This window comes from Astatotilapia calliptera, chromosome 4 (assembly GCF_900246225.1).
Source record: "Astatotilapia calliptera chromosome 4, fAstCal1.2, whole genome shotgun sequence".
Classification (NCBI taxonomy): Eukaryota; Metazoa; Chordata; class Actinopteri; order Cichliformes; family Cichlidae; genus Astatotilapia; species Astatotilapia calliptera.
Window position 1 is genome coordinate 8614292 of NC_039305.1, and position 20606 is coordinate 8634897.

Genomic DNA, 20606 nt, shown 5'->3' on the forward strand with positions numbered 1-20606 from the left:
TCTCCCAAGTATTCCTGTGACTAATCAATGCAATGGTCATTTTTGCAACCGTGCATGTTCTTTTGGGTTACAAGGAATGTTTCATTTCACTGCGGTCATGCAAGCCCGAGAGCAAGGACAGTGGCTCTTTAGCTTTAATTAATGTCTCAGCAGTGTGATTAGATCCTGGACTGAAATCAATTACTCATTGCCACAGAATCTAAAACCAGGCAGACAGACACAAACTAATTAATTCACTGTGCTGCTCACACTGCTGGATGTGTGTCATGGTCATTGTACAGATTTCCTAAACGTTGGCTGCTTTAAAAAAAAAACAGTGAAAAAATCATGCACAATATTGGGAATCCTTTTCAAAAATTTCTCTTTAGAGAAAAGTTAGAGAAGTGACATTTGGTTAATTTGTTTAATCTTTAGACTTTTATAATATTACGCTGTTTAATTTTTTTAAATGATGGTTACCTTTTTATCTCCATCTCTGCTCTCTATCTCAGTTAGAGATCAGAAAGGTAATCTTGGTTTAAATAATTCCACAAATGTCCATCTCCATATCTGTACACACTGAATATTCACATAGTCAGCAGCATGTTTTTAAGAGTATTTTGTTTTTTAAGGCATTCTTACTTCCTTTAAAATGCATCTACTTCTATAAGATGGATCATCTTGCATGCATGCTGCTTTCAGGTCTATCTGGAGATTTTGTGGCATTTAGGGCCAATGGCAAAAGCTTGAACTTGTGTCTCTTCAGGTTTCTTATTGTTTAGTTTGAAATATGTTTAGGATCATTTTTATCACCAGCTTTAAAAAAAAAAATTGCTGGACATCCTTTCTTCCGGGATTTGCTGGCATTTAAATGAATCTAATATTCGCTCCAGCAGTAAAATATTCCCTAAGCTCAGTGTTGTGCAAGGTCACCCTTTGCAAGAGCTAGCTCAAAGTTCAGTTCACACAGATTAAATTGAAGTAGTTCACATTTCTCATACCAGCAAGCTGTATTGTTGTTCACAGAGCATCATGTGCAGTTCACGCACTCAACTGCACTCCTTGGCTTTAAGGAACACTCACATCATGTACATCATTTTCTTCAGTTGAAAGAACCATTTATTTGGGCCAGGGATCACTGAAAATATTTGTGTTCAAAGACGTACTCTTTTTAGTAGGTATGCAAACTTTATGGTCACAGTACCGATACATTATATGAATAAAACCTACACAAGGTCAAGGCTTGCATGCAGTAGGCATGCCTAAAGAAGCAGCTCGGCCACGGAACTTTGTAATAGGAAGCTCCCGACACACAGTTTTTGTGCTGTTGTTAAGAGCTGCGCAGTTATTGAGTCACCAGAGCATTGGCAACTTTGACACACTATGCACCTCAGTACTCCGCAACCTCACTCTGTAACTTTACATGATCTGCCACTTAGTGCCCGAGTCGCTGCGGTTCCTAAAACACTTCGGCTTTGCAAATACTACTTAAAGATGATTGTGTAATATGTTGGAGGAAATACATTTCATGAACTAACATTCTATTAAAGTACTGTGCTTGGATTCTTTGAGCTTTGTAGAATGGTCCATTCTTTCACAAATGTTTATAAAGGCAGACTCAATTTTTTTTTTTTTATAACTGGAAATAGGACTGAAAAAAATGAATCAAAGATTAAGAGGTGGGGCCCACTTTTGTCCATAGTATACCTTTGCTTTGGATATCTGCTGATACAAGTACAACTCTGATAGCACTGCTTCATTTATAGACTGTTAGAGACCAGCAATCTCCCTCTATGTGTCTTTAATTTCCCAACTTTGTAAAAGAAAATAGAAGAAATAAAAATATTTAAATATATAAATGTACTAAATTGCTTTTGGGACAAAGATGAGCAGCAATCTATAAAATAAAAAAAGGGTATTATTGTCTAGTTTATTTGCAGTTGCTCGGCTTAGTGCGGGACTCCTTGTGAGTCTTTTCTGTGGTTTGCTGTCATTAATGGTCTTTCTAGTTTTTCTCTGCCTCCTCTCAGTTTCACTGGGTGTGTGTCTGGCACACACTCCACTGAAGTTCAATAAACATTCAATCATTGTCAGCTTACTTCATCACTGTTTGCTGTTAAGTCACAAACTGTTGCAAACACACAAAGAAAATCTCTTGGGATATCAAATTACTGACCCTTTGCTGTTAGCTACGTGCCCGGTTAGCTGTACGACTAGCATTAAAGTGCAAAGACATGCGGTATGGCTTGATGTGATGTCGTAAACACGGAACAAAATAGAATAGAATGGAGCTGAATAGATCATATACCATCACAGATACGTGACCTATCTCTTTAAATGAGTACTGGACCAAAATCGAATTTAAAAATATTCGACTGATGGCTTGTTAGCACATTCATGCAGCCGTGCATGTTTCTTTTCAGGAAATAATTCACTTTTTTGTTGTTAGGAACCAAAACTGTATTTCTACTGATGACTTATGCATGAGGATAATTTTTGTGTTGGTGCCACTGCACTTCAGAACAGTGGCACCGCTTCTCCAGACTGTTAAATATTCCTCACGTCCTTTGGCAGTCAAACCGGGGTTTTCCTTTCTTTCTAGCAATGAGCAGTTTTTTCAAAAGGTTATTTGGTCTTCCAGACTTCCTCTTGACTATTCCTGGCATTGCTATTCCTATATTACATTTACTTTACTTTACTTTAATTCGAAGTGAGGTTGTGGTTAGGACAACTTTTGATATTTTATAAACCTCTGAAATTTGCCTCAAGTGACCTAGTTATACTATGATTGTGGAAAACTAAAATCAAAACCCAAATTAGGGTACGAGATCTTACAAAGCAGAGCACATAATCATATATGGACAAGATTAGCAGGTAATGAAGTTGCTGGGAGGAAGCTAAATTCTCATATGGCACTGACTTTACCTGCTTTGGCTTATTAGATATCTTCCTATTGCCTTTGTGGGTGTGTACACACCCGTGGCTGTTTGACATGTTCTTGCCTCTCCTTTTAGTCTTGTTGCACCTGTAAGGGTGAGACATTTGAGACAACATTCAAGTTTGTCTTTCTATTTAGTGCATGGAATTTGGTGACCTCATTACTAATTACTACTCAATCTCCACCCAGCTAAAGAAGGTAGACAAATTCAACTGTATACACCTACATGAGTGTTCAAGACCTTTTATTATCATGGGTATGACATAAATGGTATTGGCATAAGTCATCTTGCTAAACCTTTATAATTTCTTGACGTTTATTTACCCCCTGAGATTTTCAGGCCCTCCAAATAATCATTTGTAAGGCAAAAGAAGTTACAGTGTTGGTATTACTGGTACGATGTGGCAATTTTCACCCTATTAGACTCTAAAGCATGGTGTCCTTGATCCTACCAATAAAAAAATGTAAAATGGAAACACATTTCCAAATTGAGGTGAAATGAGTTCTGCATTAGTTCAAGCTATATTGTACTCTTAATCTTTTTCTTCCTCTTTTCTTTGGTATGTTCTTCTCTATTATTTTGTTCCCATTTGTCAAATACATCACAAATAATTTGCTGCTTGTAACCACATCGACTCCTGAACTGTGTATTGACGTTGCCATTGTGGGGATTAGGCATAAAAGAGATGGCAAAACAAAATTTGTTACATTGGAAGATTTGGGATACGGCAAACGCAAATTGTTACATAGCCCAGTATTTAAGGCCTCATTGGCTTTACATCACGCAGGCAATATCTTCTGTACAGAGGACAGAAGATATTGCCTGCATGCAACTACACAGGTTGTTAAAACGTGCTTTGTATTCGCTGTGGAGTCAGATATCTGTGGTTGTGTGATAATAGGGAAATATGTCCCTTCCTCTCACAAATCAGGTCTCTTTTTTTCTGAGCCTTATTTTCATAACTTCTCCCTCTTCCACTTCACAGGACAGCCAACAGTTTTTATTTTCTAGTTGAAACTGACCTGTGTGATGTGAATCCTTTTTTTTTTTTTGCTTTCTTTACTTTTCACTTTAACGTTACATGCGCTGCCATATTGGTTTTAAAAGCAATACTGCCGTACAATGTGTTTCTCTGAGATTGCAAATGATTATAAAAAAAACTGAAAAAAAGGTCCTCTCCTTGCCTTCTAGGAGAGGACAAATGAGAGAGAGGTGCGGTCTATAGAGGTGTGGTCTGTAGATCTGCGTTAGCTCTATTCGTCGTGGTGTCTAATCCCCATGTTAAATTGCTTCCTGCACTCAGGAAGTTGCCTACCGCCCCACCGTCACGGCCTGCTGCTGCAACCTCTGGGAATGTGGGGGGTGGTAGTATGGGGGCGAGGGGGTTGGACTGGGGTTGTACTGTAGGGATGCTGGACAGCTGTGGAGATCCAAAACTCCCACATCAACTTTACTTAGACAATTGCCCCATTTGTTACACCATAGATTGCCATGAAGAAATAGTACTTTTTACCCAGTTTATGTATACATAGACAAAATGGAATGTCCACATGTGTCTGTACCTACACTTGCAAAATACCAGAGTAATAAATCTGTTGAAGCAATTTTTTTTATACCTCCAACATGTGGTCAGAGGACAATGATGGTTATTCTCTGATATAGCCTACAGTGTTGTTTTTTTCATATCTTATAATGTAATTCTTCTTGAGTTAGAAAAAATGTTAGCCACAAAAACAGCTTGTTATATAGAAATAACAGTAGTAATAATACTATACCGCTGTGGTCTGCAGCCACAGTCAATGATGTATAGATTTCGATGTTAGAGTGGGTTTTGGGACAATAGTGGCCCTGCTTATAAATCATTTATTTTGAAAGTCGGGCTTTTGGTGACGCTAAAGTTCAAAACGTTGGACAGAAACCTGGCCTCCTACCTGAGTTTCTGTCCTCTTTTAATGTTCCCTCTTTCTGTACATGACCTTGTAGCAGTGACTTTTGGCTTGTCTGGTATTTCAGGTTCATTGTGGGGGATAACACCATTAGGGGTCAGAGATAATATATATGAATGTGCTTGAAGTGTAGCAAAAAAAATGCACACAAGAGCCAAGTTTTCTAAGATGGATAACCATTAGACATGACCTGAATGTCACTTGTACTCAATTCTCTGAAACACCCCTCTCAAATCCTGCTTTTCTTTAGAGAAGCTATTTAGAATTTCAGACTTAATATTCATGTAGACTAAACTGATATTTATAAACAGAAACAATAGTACAGCTACGCACTCCTCTCATAGTTATTCTATAGATCCTTTTCCCATCCTGTTTGGGCTGCTTTGTCTGCGTGCATGTCTCTGTTATGTAGAGGGAGTTAACAACCTCAAAAAAAGAGATGTCACATTTCTGTGTTTATTTTAATACATTTAAATGGGGTCTGTAGATGGACGGGGTGATAGAGATCCCCATAGGCTGCTGCTGTGGCAGGCGAGCAGGCTTAGTTTTATAGCATGGCTGAGTATAATGTGACAGTCTCTCTCTCTTTCGTTCTCTCTCTTCTGCCTTCTGATTATGCGTCCTACCAATTTATACACACATATGGAAAAAATGGCCTGCTAGAGTTTCACGGTGTCTGGACATTAGCTTAAATTAGAGATGCCAGTTAGTTAGAATCAGCCACTGCAAATAAACATCATAAAGATAACATATGCATAAGAGACAGCATTTCAGAAATCCTTTGACCTTATCTCGACTCTCCCCTGTGATCAGTGATCAGGTCAAAGGACAGAAACTGGCAGCTGCTGTAATCTGAGCCAGTGCAGATAAAGGTATATTCTGACCCACTGATTATTGCTGCCTTCAATGAGGAGGAACCTTCCTGAATTATCTGATCAATAATGACATAAATCAGCTAGCAAATGCATAGGTAAATAGATGAGAGATAACCCGGGGAGGGAAGGAGGGAGGGCTTGATTTCATTTCCTGAGTGGTAATCCCAGGAGGAAGAAGAGGTGGAGAGGACAGGAAGGAAGGAGCGCTTCGTCACTTGTACCTAACATGCTAGTTAGATCCAGGAAATAGAGAAAACAAACGAGTAATTAGGTAAATAAATGACAAGAGATAAAACGTCTAAACAATGTAATAGAATTGAAATGGGCCTTGGCCAGAGATAACAAGTCTGAAGTTGTCCACAGCATTGCTGACCAGATGCAGAACAGTCAGTGTGCGTGGAAACGGCTGTAGACTTGATTGTGGGGCATTAAAGGGCGAACAAGAAAACATCCATTCAGCAGATTTAATTATGTTTTTGATGTTTATGCTTTAAACTATCTAAGGCGGTGACCTCTTGAACCTTCTGCTTTCCTGTGACCAGCATGAGCTGGCTGGCTGGGAGTCGGGGCCGGCGTCGCTCTGTCACATTTATTTTCAGTCGCCCCTTTGGCTCGCCGGCCAAAGTGATAAAAGAGAGACGAGCTGTCCACAGTGGCGTGGTATGTATGAGTGTGTGTTTGTGGGCTTGCGTGCTCCTAGGGAGGGAAAGTGGGAAAACGCTAGAGGACAGATATTCGTGGCACCTCTTTCAGTGTGATCCCCCTCCCCACCTAAGAGTATCAGAGAGGCTCAACGCTGGCAAAGAGTCACATAGGGGCGGGGGGTCACAGCCAACTGTGTGTCTTTGAGCCAATTAACTGTCTAATGGGAGGGAGTAGTCAGGGGAAGACTTGAGTTGAGAGGGAAGCAGGGTTATTTACATTCTCTTTCTCCTCTTCCACTTAGCCACACTGTCTCGGAGTCTTCTGAAGAGATGAAAAGCCTGATCATTGACAAGAATAAGATGGGACAGGAGGAAGAACCTGAACTCTTGGTAAAAGGTGAGCCTGACACACACAACTAACATAGCACCACCGTTTATCTTATCCTCCTTAAATAAATGCATCTACCTGCTATTATCAGATATTCATTATGCTGACATCATTACTAATTAAGTAGGCTTCAGACAGGAAAATTATTTTTTAAAATGCCAGTCGTCAGTTTAACAGAAATACTTAACTTTTTAGCATTTTTCTAGCAATGCAAATTGTATCTGGATAGTTGTTTGGCCAAATTGGGGGGGGGGGGGGTAGAATGAGCTATTTTAAGACTTCCCTTTGGTATATTAAAATTTTTCATGTAATATTTACTATTATTTATTTTTTAAGGCTAAACAGTTGATTGAAAAATCCAAAACCTAACATGAAGAACAATCACTAACAAAGTGAAAAATCTCTTGTTGTAGTTTTGTTTTCCAGTTTATTCACCAACTCCCTGCAGGGCTTAGTCAGTGCTGTTCATGTCTTTTTGTATGGTGTATATTTCATCAGGCTAATTGCCTCCTGTCGCAGCTCCATACTGGGCTGTTGCCCTGTAGCCAACCCCTCTCTTACCACATGTGGCGCACAGCTGCCCCCACCCTCCCCTCTGTATGTATTAATGCAAAGACAGCTACTGGCATCAGGAGCTCTATCCTGCATGTCTGATGCTTTTGAGGAATGATCTCATAGGATATTTCTGTGCTATTTATTTTTTCCTTTTTTTTCCGTTCGGCCTGCTGCTGACAGGGAGCAGTAAAATGCCAGTGCTTAGATATGTTACGTCCTGCTGGGAATGGCGACAGTCAGATTGCCTAATTCTGACAGCAGTTACCATGCACCCTTGGCTATGGCCTCCTCCCTTACTGCTGTCCCCACTGTTTCACTGTTAGAAGAGTTTCCCTGTGAAACTGAGGATGGCTACAGTCTGTGGGCAAATTTCATTTAACATTTCAGCTCTTGCACCACATAGCAATCCTTCACTACACTTCACTAGGCACCACTATTACAGCCAACAGCAGGCAACCTCAGGGTGTTAGATAATTCACTCTGCATACTGCACAAGAATATGTTTTGAAGGATGCCTCCATTAGGACTCTCTCTCTTTTTTTTCTCCCTTTTTTGTAGGGCATCCCGAGGCTACATGGGCCGAATGTTGCCCCAGTATCTAAAGTAGGCCAACAACATTACAGATATAGACTGACGAGTGCTGACAGACAGAGATGTTGACATTGGTTTATTGATATTCCTTTGTTGATTTAAAGTTAAAGTTGTTCCTCATGTGATGCAGTTTCTCATGCTGCAGTCGTCTACAGCTGAATCTGTCTGCTGCTTTATGATTCAAAGCAGGGGAAAGGTTTAGCTTTACATTTTTTTTAAACTGTTCCACACAAAAGTAGTTCAATGCCAGTTTGTAACGTATTATTTTCCTGAAATGCTGCTCTGCTTCCGGAGATGGTTTTTATGAAATGACGGCAAGCACAACACTGCGACCCATTTTCTCAGACGTATGTATTTTTATCATGGAGTTCAATGTTCAGTATATTGAACAAACTTTCAGCGGTGAGAGCAGCAGGAGGCTTGCAGTAAAAAAAAGATGGAAATACACAGAGAGAGTGTTTTCTCAATCTGTGTTTGAGGGGGCAGGGCACTGAAGGGTCAAGGGTCACAAATGAAACAAATTAAGGGCGAGCTGTGGCCCTCGGGGGAGGCATTAGCTGGCTACAGAGATGAGATCCAGATGGAAGATCATCAGTGGGCTATACATGGGGTCTCCAGCTTTATCTCTGTCCTTTTCACATCAATTCTTATTGCATTGTTTAAAGTTGCAATATTAAGTGCAGCCTATGTGGTGTATATCCCATGCCTGCGACAGAGCTGCGGGGCGTGCAGGCATGCCTGTGTCTTGTTTTTGATCCAGCCAGCTTGTCTGCCTCCTGTCCTGCGTGTCGTCCCAGCTTTCTTTGTGATTTTTATTTATCCATTTCACATTGGGTTTTGATGCTGACCCTCTCTGATGTGGTGTTAAGTACCTCCTGGGTTTTCACTTTGGGCTATATTTGAGGGTTGGTTATGGTAGGTTCAAAATCCCCTCTTATATCATATTGAGGCCTGAACCTTCACCCCGTCCTTTCTTTCTTTCTTTTTTTCTTTTTTTTGTTTATTTGAAGCAGGAGCAAAGCAACAGTTTCTCTGTACTTCTTGGGTAAACCACATTTAAGCAAGGTTAAAAAGAGGGAGAGAAGAGAAATTTGGGGCAGATGAAAGTAAATGAGAAGAGAATGAGAGCAAGAGGAAGAAAGATGCAAGCAAAATTATCTCTGGGTAACAGGTGACACACAGCTCGCTGACCAGAGAGGAAGTTGTGATGCTGGGGAAGCGTTATTACAGTTTCACAGGGTTAGAGGCTGAAGATGTATTGCCTAATTCTTTCTTCTAAAACCAATCTCAAGAATGCATATGCAAGCCATATGTATTGTCATGCACAGGCACCCCATGTACGGCTGACTGCCACTGCATCTCAATGCCCTAGCCCTGCATATAGTCCTACACAACCCAGTATCAGTCAAGGTGGCCAGCCAAAAGTAATTTAGTTTATTTATCTGCTCAGACATGAAATGCTTATGCACTTATGTAATTGTTCCTTATTAAGAACAATTTGTACACAACTGGGGATGCAGAAGAGATTTGGGATCAGTAGATCTGGGCTGTTGCAGTTTTCCCAGTCCTCAGAACTTTAGGAACACAAGAGTCTTTTATTACAGAGAGAGCGACCTGACAAAATTAGCAGACATGCCAAAAAACTAGCTGCCTCATTCTCTTTGTGTCTCTCTCTGTCTCCTTATCTGATTCTGTCAGCCTCAAAAGTGGCAGTTATGGTGGCTTTGTGCTGCCTTTAATGCCTATGCTATTATCTGGCCTTATTTTTAGCACCTAGTATTTATTCCAGCAAAACTTTTACTCATAGATTTCTGCGAACTTTAGGGACAGTTAGAGCCCTTGGAGATTATTCTTTGTGAAGACAGGGTGTAGCAGCATTTATAGACTTACAACCTGCCCCCAAAAATCTTTCAAGGGAAATGCTTGCCTTAGTGTGAAAGTCCCATACTTATGAAAGAAAGTTGCAGAGCATTGTTCCTTTCTGAGAATGTACAACTTGCTTGGTGGTAGCAAAGATTTCTTATAGGGGACACAATCTAATGGGTTTTTTCTTTTTGTTTTTAAAGTCATGTGAAACTACTGCCAGAGATTGCTCTAATAAAAAGGAGGTATTTATTCTTTACTGAAAAAAATAAAATAAACAGGACAAGAAGCTGCAGGCTCGCTTGCTTGAAAATTTGAAAACATCACATTTCAAGATTAATTTTCTTTTGCTGGACTAATCAGTTTAAAAAATCCTTTACTGCAGCTGAACTGGCGTGTGATCTTTCATTTCAGGGTTAAGTTGTAACATAATCCCTTGTGTATATCCTTTTTCAAGCCACAGCAGACAACTTCAAGCCCCCTTTCCTTGTATCTCTTTTGCAAAGATTGAATTGTTTCTTATTATTCTTGTGTAAATGCAATAATAAGGACTGAGTTTGCACAGTTACTCAGGTTTTCCACCCTGTCAGCTAGCTGTGAAAAGTCACCAGTAGCTACCAGTGAAAACAAAAGCACTATTATCGTTCGGCCTTGATTATAGGCGGCCAATCTTTGGACCCATGATGTCATCATTCTGTAGCCACTAAAATGCACTATATACTTACTATATTTTACTATATATTTACTTCATATTGATAAGTAAAAGCCAAAAATATGCATTCTGCTTGTTTAAAGGTTGGTTGTTACGGGAGGTGCGTGGCAACTGGATTAAGCAACGTCGATACTGGTTTGTACTGACCCAAGACTCTCTTGACTACTACACCGGACCGGAGAAAGGTGCCCGGAGACTAGGCACATTGGTCCTCACAAACCTCTGCTCTGTCATCTGGCCAGACAAGCAGACATACAAGGAGACAGGTGAGCAAGACACACTTATATTCCTAACCATATGCAGACGGGATGAGGCATAGCTGACTCACACTCATGCAGGCTTTCCTGTAATCTCTGTAGAGTCCAGTTAGTTCTTTGTGTTAATTCCCTTTGTGGTATAGTGATCATAGGCATTATTTTAAAACTTCCCAGTAAATTGTTGGGTCTTTCAATATGAAAGTGGTGACTTGTGGCTAGCTTTCCCCTTCCCATGAGTACTGTAATTCTTAGTAAGTTTGGGAAGCCCCGGCTTTGTTTGGTCAGAAATGCGGGTCAAGGTTGGCCTACAAGTGTCTCATTCGCGTAACCAGCAAGGCAATCTCTTGGATGCAGGAAACAAATGACAAAGATTTATAAAAAGAGTTGCTTTTGAAAAGACACAGGGATGACTTGTGTTTTTTCAAATCTGTATTCCTCAGATACCCTTTATCTATGTTTGTCTGCCTCTCTGTGAATGGAGATTATGCCCTGCTAACTTTACCAAACCGCTTAAAATGCCAAAACCATAGTGCAAACCCAAACATAGTTCTAACTCAATAGGCCAGGGGACTTTTCTGGACAGAGGAGGACTTTCAACAGCGACTTTGTCACAGACTCCCGGCTGTTTCACTACTGAGTAGATCTGTGTTCCTCTTAAGCAGGGAAATTTGTCACAAAAGAGTTGCAAGAAATCTTTACTTCCTCTGTATTTTCTGGTTGTTGCCATAAAATAGGAGTTCACTTTAAGGGCTCCGTTTTTGGTCTCATAGACCCTTGAAAGCAGTGGTTAATATTATATGTGAACATATTCAAATTGGTCAGTGGCAATAGTGCAGTGTAATGATTTGAGTAGTAAAACTTTTTCATTTTGGGGTTATACTTGACTAAGAACTTTAAACAAAGAAGGATGTGGTGCCAAGTCACGTAGCAGGAAAGCCTGATAACCGCCACGGGGCTACAGATCAAGCTAGGCTGCCTGGGGTATGTCTAATACTTCCTCTGTAGAAGGAGAAATGTTCCTCTTTTTTAGCTTTTATTATGTTACCCGAAATGAAACTAACTAAGGGCTTTCGGACTCGTGTCTTAAGACATCTGCAGAATATCTACTCTTGTTTGGTTTTGGTGTGGTCTGAGGTTTTTTTTTCTGAAGTTGACCTTTGATCATCAGTGAAGCTGAGTGAGTAAAGGAGAGAGAGTCTGTATGGAAGATGTACAGGAATCAGTTTATTGTCTCACATTGTAGGAAACTGGATCAGGCCTAAATCCATGCTGTTTACTTTTAAAAAAAACAAAACAAAAAAAATCAAAACAAAACCATCCCACACATGTCTGGAAAAGTGTCAGGTCAGATAAGGTCCAGTTTAAATTACTAACTATGAATTATTACCATTACATGTCATAAGATTTGCAATGGTTTTTAAATGTGTTGCTTTATTATTATTATTATTATTATTATTGGGTTTTTTTCAGGTTACTGGAGCATTACAGTTTATGGTCGGAAACATTGCTATAGGCTGTACACCAAGCACTTCAATGAGGCTGTGCACTGGGCTTGTGCCATCCAGAAAATCATTGATAGTAAATCACCCGTGGAAACGCCAACACAGCTCCTGATTCGAGACATTGAGGTGGGCCACGCAACGCAGACACACAAACATACACAGGGTTGCTGCCAAACTACCTATGATTACAGCCACCAAACACAAACGGCCATCAGGCTACATAATGCTCCACAACCCCTGCCCCGTTACCATGGAAACCACACGACCACATTGCACCAGGGAGTCCAAAGTTTATTCTGCTTCCCTTTCTCTTTTGAATGACCTCATTTCATTCTGTCACACAGGGACAGGAAATAATACCAGACCTGCAGTTGAAAGGTCATTCCAAGATAAAGGCATTTCCAGCTATTTGAATATTTAGAAAAACAGGATTTGTGGCTTTTGAAAGATACCTTAGTTTGTGCAGGGAGTGTGTTTACAAGGGATCGTCATATTTTAATGCACGGTGTGCTAGAGAACACATTGTGCTGGAATGTCATTGAGCAGAGAGACGACTCATCTTGCATCAGTCTGCCTCTTGGGTGTAGAGAAGGGCAGTTCTGGCAGAGGAGATGGAGGAGGGCTCTGCATGAAGCAGCAGGACGAGATAAGCAGTCCTTTGCCTGGCCTCCTCTCTCAGTAATCTCCCAACGAGAGTCTCTAATCTCAAAGAAAGTGGTTAGTCTGCTCCCTCTACCCTCATCTGGTTTGCAAAAAGGGGTCAAGCTTTTGTAGGAATAAAGGGGTCTGCTTTTCATTTATTGCTTTGACAGTCACTCATCCTTCCACCTAAAACCTTTTTCTCAGTCTCTTGCTTTCTCTCTCCCTCTCCCTCACCTTTATACATAGGCACTTTTCCTCAACTGGACAAAGTATTCTCTCTCTAAAGTGTGAGGCCATGACTGGAACTGTAAAAATCCAGAGAGACTAAACAGAGGCGGCGTTGTGTGAACAGGACTGCTTGCTTATCTTTAAAGTATAGAATCAGGTTACAGACACAGAGGGGCGAAAGCCTGGCAGTTTTAGCAATGGATCTATAGCCAGAAGTCATATTTGAAAGAGATTAGGTGTGTGAAATGTTTTATTTAAACTGTGACTTTATCAGTGCTTAGATCATAAACACATTCATGCTCTTAACCATTGTCATCCAGTTCAGGGTCACAGGTGGCTAGAGCCTAGCCCAACTGTCACAGGGTGAGAGGCAAGGTAAATCCTGGCCATGTCACCAGCCTGTCACCAACCTACCATGTAGAGACAGGAAGCCAATTTAGAATCACCAGTCAACCTAACATGCATGTCTTTGTGACTGTGGGAAGCTAGAGTATCTAGAGTCCACACAGAAAAGTCTAAGGCTGCAGGGGCATTTGAGCTTCTTATTAGCTAAACTGATAATTGAAAAAGCATCTTGACACAACCGTTGTTGTGATTTGGTGCTATATAAACAAAATTGAATTTATTTGAATGAGGCATAAAACACAAGCAGCCCAATAATATGTTAGACAGACCTTTTAGAACCTTACCTTGATAACTGTCCATGAAAAAAAAGTGGGAAACCCTGTTTATTTTGTCTTTTCTTTTACCACACTCTTTAGTCGTGCTTGGTATATGAACACTCCAAAGTAGTGTAGCGTGCTTGGTGTATTCTGGAATATCAAACCTTTTCCCAACCTGGCAATGAGGCTGACAGAGACCAGAAGAAAAAAAACAATCGTGCTTTAGAGCTTGTTATTGCAAAGCATTTCTTTGTAATATAAATAAGATGAACAGATTTTGTTGCCGTTGTACAGGCTAGCTGTTTGCCCCTGTTTCCAGTCCTTCATAATTACCATTCTTGCTTTTGGCAAGACGGCTAATAAGCGTATTTCCCAAAATGTCAAACTATTGCATGTGGCAGTGGATGACCAAATGGAACAAAAACAATCTCTGGCCCTGGATCAGTGGATGAATGTCATCTGGGATGTTGAGTTGCTGCATCCCACTGCACGTGGTCCATAGAGCAACATGTCATTCCCATAGTTCAAACAGACAAGCTTGTCACCAGTGTGCACCAAGCATTTCAGTGGAATGTGTCAACTTTGCCCCACTAAGGAGGGAGAAAGCTGACTTGTCTCATAGCCAGAGAGAAAGATCGGGGAAGTTGCAGAGTCAGGAGAGAGCCAGAGCAGTGGCAACGTTACTAATGAGCAACAGGTGCTAGGGCAGTAGCATGGAAGCCATCTGTACTGCTTCAAGGTATCTATCCACATACCCAGTAAAAGGCACAAACACACGCACACCAAACTCATTGACACCAGTGTATAAAATATAACGTGTCAGTCATGCTAGTGTGGTTTGCTGGGTCATCACTTGACCTTCCTGCTGTTTAAAAGATGCCAGAGCTGGATTGTGACCCCGGTCAAATCGACCTCAGTTACCCTTCATAGACAAACACACAGACACGCACTCACAGAGTGTTCTCAGGCTGGCTTCGTGCTTGTTGACTGCACATGAACGTTTATTTTCAAATGTGTTTGTTTATTATAGATTGGTTTTGTTTTACTTGTGTGTTTTAGGAGAATAAGTTCAACCCTGAGGTAGTGGAACACATCTACCAGCACAACCCCATCCTGAAGTACACCCAGGGACCCTTATATGCTCCTCTGCTGCCTTTCCCCTATGGCAGTCTGGAGCACACATGTAAGTGCTTAAGATTTTTACACTGCCATATCTATATGTATGTGAAAGTACCGGTTAAAAACAATAGCATGATTAGCATTTTTTTTAGCACTGTTTGAGTAAGTGTCAACTGGCCGAATTTACCTTGAAGCTCTTACGAAAGAGATAACCAGTGCACATGGCCACTCGGTGTGTGTGCAAAGCTGGCAGCTGTTTTCTATAATTGCAGTGTGGCTAAGTGGAAAGAAACTGTTTTAAAAACTGTGATTGCTCTGCAGTTTGATTTGTTTAGCGGAAGAATAAAGCTCAATGCAACGCAGATTGCTTTTCATTTTGCTTACGTATGCTTCCTTGCGTGCACTCTCCTCCTGTGACCCTGAAATCGCTCTTTCTTCCACCCTAATGGACAATCTTCCAATCACTTAAATGCACTGGGAGGAATCTACCGTGGGAGCTTAGTGTGAAAATACATGCCTGCAGCTCTCTCTCTTTCTTTCTCTCTCACGCACATCCTCTCTGAGAGTTCAGGGAACACACTTTGTTTTATTAAGCTAAAAAATCATGATACGATGATAAAACTGATGAGATGCTAATGTAATAGGTTGCTATATTACAATACTTTACATGATTAAATGTTATACCATTCCTTTAAGATATCTGCAAGGTTCAAATGTCTAGAAAAGGGGTGGGGGAGGAAGAATATGTCCTGACAAAAACTTTTGACACACTGTTCTTTGTTTATCTCTCCAGACCACAGTGGGAAAGGCTACGGCTCGGTGCGTGAGGAGGCCGTGAAGCTGTTCAACTGCCTGCAGCAGCTGGAATCAGCAAGGGAGCCGGTTCCAATCATCCAGGGTGTGCTACAGACCTGCCTGGACCTGCGGCCTCTCCGCGATGAGGTCTACTGCCAGCTAGTGAAGCAGACCAGCTACACGCCTTCCCCAAACACTGCTGCGCATCTCCGTTACTGGCAGCTTCTCACCTGTATGAGCTGCACTTTCCTTCCTGGGCCAATTGTGCTCAAATACCTGCGATTCCACCTCAAAAGGTGAGATGCTATGATTGAGCCAAGACTAAAATCTAATGCTGCTTGCTTGGAAGTCAGGTGCAGCGCTTTGTATTTACCTTGCAGTATTTCATTACAGTACTATTGTAATGAAATACTATTTAGCTCAAGTAAAGCAGTTCTCACAAGTGACCGCTTCAAGATTGTTGTTTTGCTTTTGCAACAGCATTCAGACAGGATTTTTTTCACATTCAATTAAGCACACACAAATGCTCCGAACTTGAGAAAGCTGCTCACCTCGTCATCTCTTACTTAGAAGTGGAAAACTTTCTTGCTTTTTCTGGCTCTGATTTCTCCGACTGGGAAACGTGGCTTGTGGAAGTAAGGTGGAAAACACTACAGCGTATCCACCCATGTTGACAGTTTGAGGTAACAGACTGCAGTTGTCAGTTAATAGAAAAGTTGCATTAAGTTGTTTATATAGTCATGCAAATTGTTTTACATGAGTGTTTCAGCAGTACGATGCCCTCAATCCCATATGAGACATCAGACCTGGAGTACACTGTAGATGATAGACAAGGGTATAAGAGAGGAATGGCTTGACCTGGGAGATAAAGGTGAACCAGTGTTGCGTGGTAGCAGCGAAACATGGGGTCTAGACATCGGACAAAAAGCAGGCGCCAGCATCCCTAAACACTTGTTTAGATATAGTAGCATGATATGCCTTCACATTGTTAGCATGCTTCCCTAGACAGATCCAGTTTTCAAGGGCTGGATTTACAGGTCTGAATTAGCCCTTCTGTCAAGAATGCTAATCTAAGTTATTAGAAGCACTAATCTCCTGCCCTTGATTTTCTGTCTAATGCCATGCCATGAAACCACTACAATTTTCTATCTATATTTCTGTACTGGGAATCGCCCTCTGGCTAATGGAACAGTTGCATGCAACGGCAATTCATAACAACTCTGTGGAACTCGCTGGCTGTGTGTTTTGATACGTCTTGCTGTCACTCTCACGCACTCTCTCACTGTTTGGACCACTGCTGAGGCTGCAGCTGGGCAGAGCTAAGACTGGAGCTGGGCATTAGGCCCAGAAACCATCCTCCACTCCCCCAGTGCCCTGAGAAACCCCCAGGGAATGTCTGCTGTCAGACAGATTAGGCCAAAAGAAAGAAAGCAAGGGAGAAGGAGAGGGAGAGAAAGCAGGAAATGGTACAAAGACACAAACAAAGGAGAGTATAGGAAATCTCACACAGATCAGTGGGACATTCGTAGTTATGTTTCAGCCACCCTTATGAGACAGCAAGATGTTAAAGTGAATAAGCTCATTTTCCTCTTTCTGCCCTTGTTTTTGCGTATTTTGGGACGAGTACTGGAGTGTAATTGTTTCCTTCCTGTTTGTCCCCCCCCCCTGTGTTTACAAAGGGCTTAGCTAATCACTCAATCAGGTTGTATTTCACACCTTTCACACTCGCAAACCTCAGCCTCCCGCTAGATTGGTTTGCTGCTTTTTTTTGTCCCCTCCTTTAAAACAACAGCACACAGACATACACTCACCTTCCACTCCTGGACACTCCGTTGGGAGGAAGGAGGGGGTCACTCTGGTTCACAGGAGCGGAAACGCCTTTTCCTGTTTCGTGCACTACCCAAAGTCAAACATGTTTTCTTTGCCATTTTCCTTTTCTTTGAAGAATTAAGGGATGTTGAGTCTTTTAAGTTCCTAACAGCTAAAGTGAGAACATTTGTCATTCTTCGCCTCATTGACTTTCTAGCACTGCCAGCCCAAACAAAATAAAAACTTAGTTGAATCAATGGAGTGACGCAAAGTCCATAATCACACCGTAACACCTAACAGATTTTGAGTCGCAGGCATGAGTAAATTCTCTCTTTTATGTGCTTAATATTTTCATCTTTATGACATTTCACAAGTGCATGCACGCACACACACAGACACGCACTCACAGCAGTATCACTTTCTCACACATTTAATCTGTCTTGCAGAATCCAGAGCCAAAGTCCTGAGTCTGAAATGGATAACTATGCGTCATTCATCAGTGAGGCTCTGGAGAAGACAAAGTGTCGGGAGTGCGTGCCATCTTGGGAGGAGATCCAGATGCTGATGAACCGACAGGAGATGCTGTGCACCGTGCACTATCCAGGCCCTGGATCCTGCCAGCTCTACATCAGCTCACACACTACTGCCAATGAGGTTTGGAAGCATTTCCCTGTATTCTACTTGGCAGCACAACTTTTCTGAGCTGGCTTCGGAGTCTTTCAGCTACTCACTAGTTCCAATTCAAAATTTCACAGTGCAATCAAGAGCCTAGTAAAATGCTCCCTCTTCTGCCTTCACCCTTGAAGCCCAATAACTTATGAGTCCATCTGTCTTTTCAATCCGCTTCTCCTTCCTCTTCACCAGGTGGTTCGAAGGATGCAAGAGAAGCTCGGCCTACAAGAGAGCAAAAATACATTTGCACTATACGAGCAGAATGCACTGTGGGAGCAGCCAGTCACAGGAAGCGCTCTGGTCGCAGACATCCTAACCAGGTTTGAAAAAGTGACTTGTCAGTCTTTACCCTGGAAGATAGAACAAACAAAAAAGTCAGTCATAATAAAACCAAGCAGACGTGCTATCAAAACATTGTGGCAAAAAGCCTATTTGTCACTCTATAGATGAGTATGGACAGAGCAGCACACTGTTTATTTATCTCCCCCCTAGTCCAAGTGCTATGCTGAATGTTAACCAGTGTCCTTGATATCTGGTGACCTTGTCTGTTCTTGTTGGTCAAACATGACACTATGCTGGGAAACTAGATTTGTCTCTATGTCTGTCAGCAGTGCCAGCCAGGTGCTAGTCAAGGTAAAGATGATGTCATTTAATTGTACAAGGCAATAGTCTCAAAACGAAAACAATGAGCCAATTGGAAAAAAGGGCGCTATGCTTTATTTTTTTTTCTTTTTAAACAGGCATGGGTGTGTCTGTCCTCTCAATGTTGAGTGACAGGGTAAACATGAAACTGTCGGGTTACTACACAACGGCATTACACAGCAGGGAAGCAATAGCTTGTAACATATTAACAGAAGGCTTAAGATTCTTTGTTTGTCATATGTGTCTTTAGTGTATCTTTTTTTCTTGACCCAGATTTAACTTTCTGTCCCTCTCTTATGCAGCTTCTCTACTAAAGAGTCAGAGTCTAAATCCCAATGGAAACTGTGTTTCAAGCTCTACTGCCTGTTGGATGCAGACAGCATATCAGTGGACAGCATAGAGTATTTATTCCTCTTTGAGCAGGTAATGGAGTGGAACATGAGCCTTCTCTTTTCACTATTTCTTTGTTGTGAGTGACCAGTGATGGTGTTGATGATGGCATCTGATTTATTGTCATTCAGTGATTCATCACTTGTGTTGTTGTTGAATCGTGTATGCTTTTACTAAACAATCTGCAATCACAGTCTGTAATTTCCCACTGGCTGTGAGTGTTATAAAATGGACTGCATAAAAAACATGACTAAGAGCACTGGCTGGAGTGCAGAGGGGGCAAAAGGCAGCCAGCATTGGCTTCATTATAATTTTTTCCTGGGGAATTCTATAAAAGAGTTACGGGATGAAATAAAACAAGGTGGGGTAGAAAGGATGGATGAGGGGACTTGAAGTTATTACTGACGACCTTTACCTTCTTTGTGTTTGGTTCTCTTTCTCTCTGTCCTGGTTTTGACCTTTGTGCTGCAGTGCCATGAGATGGTCGTGCGTGGTCAGCTACCAGCCTGTGAAGAGGACCTGCAGGCATTAGCTGCCCTGAGGCTTCAGAGCCTAATGGGTGACTTCAGCACACATGCCCCCTGCCCGCCTCTGGATGAGCTTTTTCCAGGTCATATGCTTGAAACTCGGGTTCTCATGTCAATTTCTGCACCGCAAGATGTGCCTCCTTGTCAGGTAGCTGCTCAGGGCTGTCCCACGACGCAGCGCTTCCACACAGGACTCCTCGCAGGGACTCTGTGGAGCCACACAGCTACAGCAGTACACAAGCAAAAAGTTGAGCAGGACATGCGTCTGCGGACCCGCCTGAAGGAGGAGGCAGCGGCTGTCATGACGTCCATCTTGGAGCGTTGGAAAGGTTTGGCCGGCTACAGCCGCAGGGACAGTATGGCCGCCTACCTCACAATTGCACGCCAGTGGTCCGGCTTTGGATGCACTCTTTATGAAGTGGACTTTTATATTGTGAGTATTGTGTGCTTATGCTTTAGTTTTAGTATCACTCTTAAACGTTTTTTTTCCTCAAAGCTCAAGAGCCACTTGGATCCTGCAGTCTCTTGACATTTGCACGCCTCTTTCTGCCTGCAGAGTTCAACGGGGAGTTTTTCCCAGAAGTTATGGCTGGGTGTAGCTGCTACATCTGTATCCTTGTATAAGCAGGGAGAATCAGAGGCCCTGGAGTCCTTTCCTTATGGCCAGATCTGTTCTTATGGTGTATCTGACAGCAACACCTTCAAGATTACAGCTGGGGACCGGGATCTGCTCTTTGAAACCACCAAGGTATAAACAGAGTGCAGAATTGTTTAGTTTAAGGGGGGAAATGTCATTCTTAGTTTAAAATTTGTCCTTTTTGTGATTTATTTAGATAGTAAAAGGTTTTATTTTAGCTTTTCTGGATCTT

General features: G+C 41.7%; 1 protein-coding gene across 1 annotated transcript in view; it reads left to right on the forward strand.

The window, feature by feature from the left end:
• plekhh3 (pleckstrin homology, MyTH4 and FERM domain containing H3) overlaps positions 1-20606 on the forward strand; it is a 36504-nt gene that overhangs the window by 12341 nt on the left and 3557 nt on the right. Inside the window, exons 3-12 of the mRNA XM_026164411.1 lie at positions 6686-6780; positions 10576-10758; positions 12220-12377; positions 14843-14966; positions 15696-15993; positions 17953-18160; positions 18371-18498; positions 19123-19243; positions 19682-20170; positions 20294-20485. Of these exons, the coding sequence (XP_026020196.1) occupies positions 6686-6780; positions 10576-10758; positions 12220-12377; positions 14843-14966; positions 15696-15993; positions 17953-18160; positions 18371-18498; positions 19123-19243; positions 19682-20170; positions 20294-20485 (1996 nt within the window). The remainder of the gene's footprint in view (positions 1-6685; positions 6781-10575; positions 10759-12219; positions 12378-14842; positions 14967-15695; positions 15994-17952; positions 18161-18370; positions 18499-19122; positions 19244-19681; positions 20171-20293; positions 20486-20606) is intronic.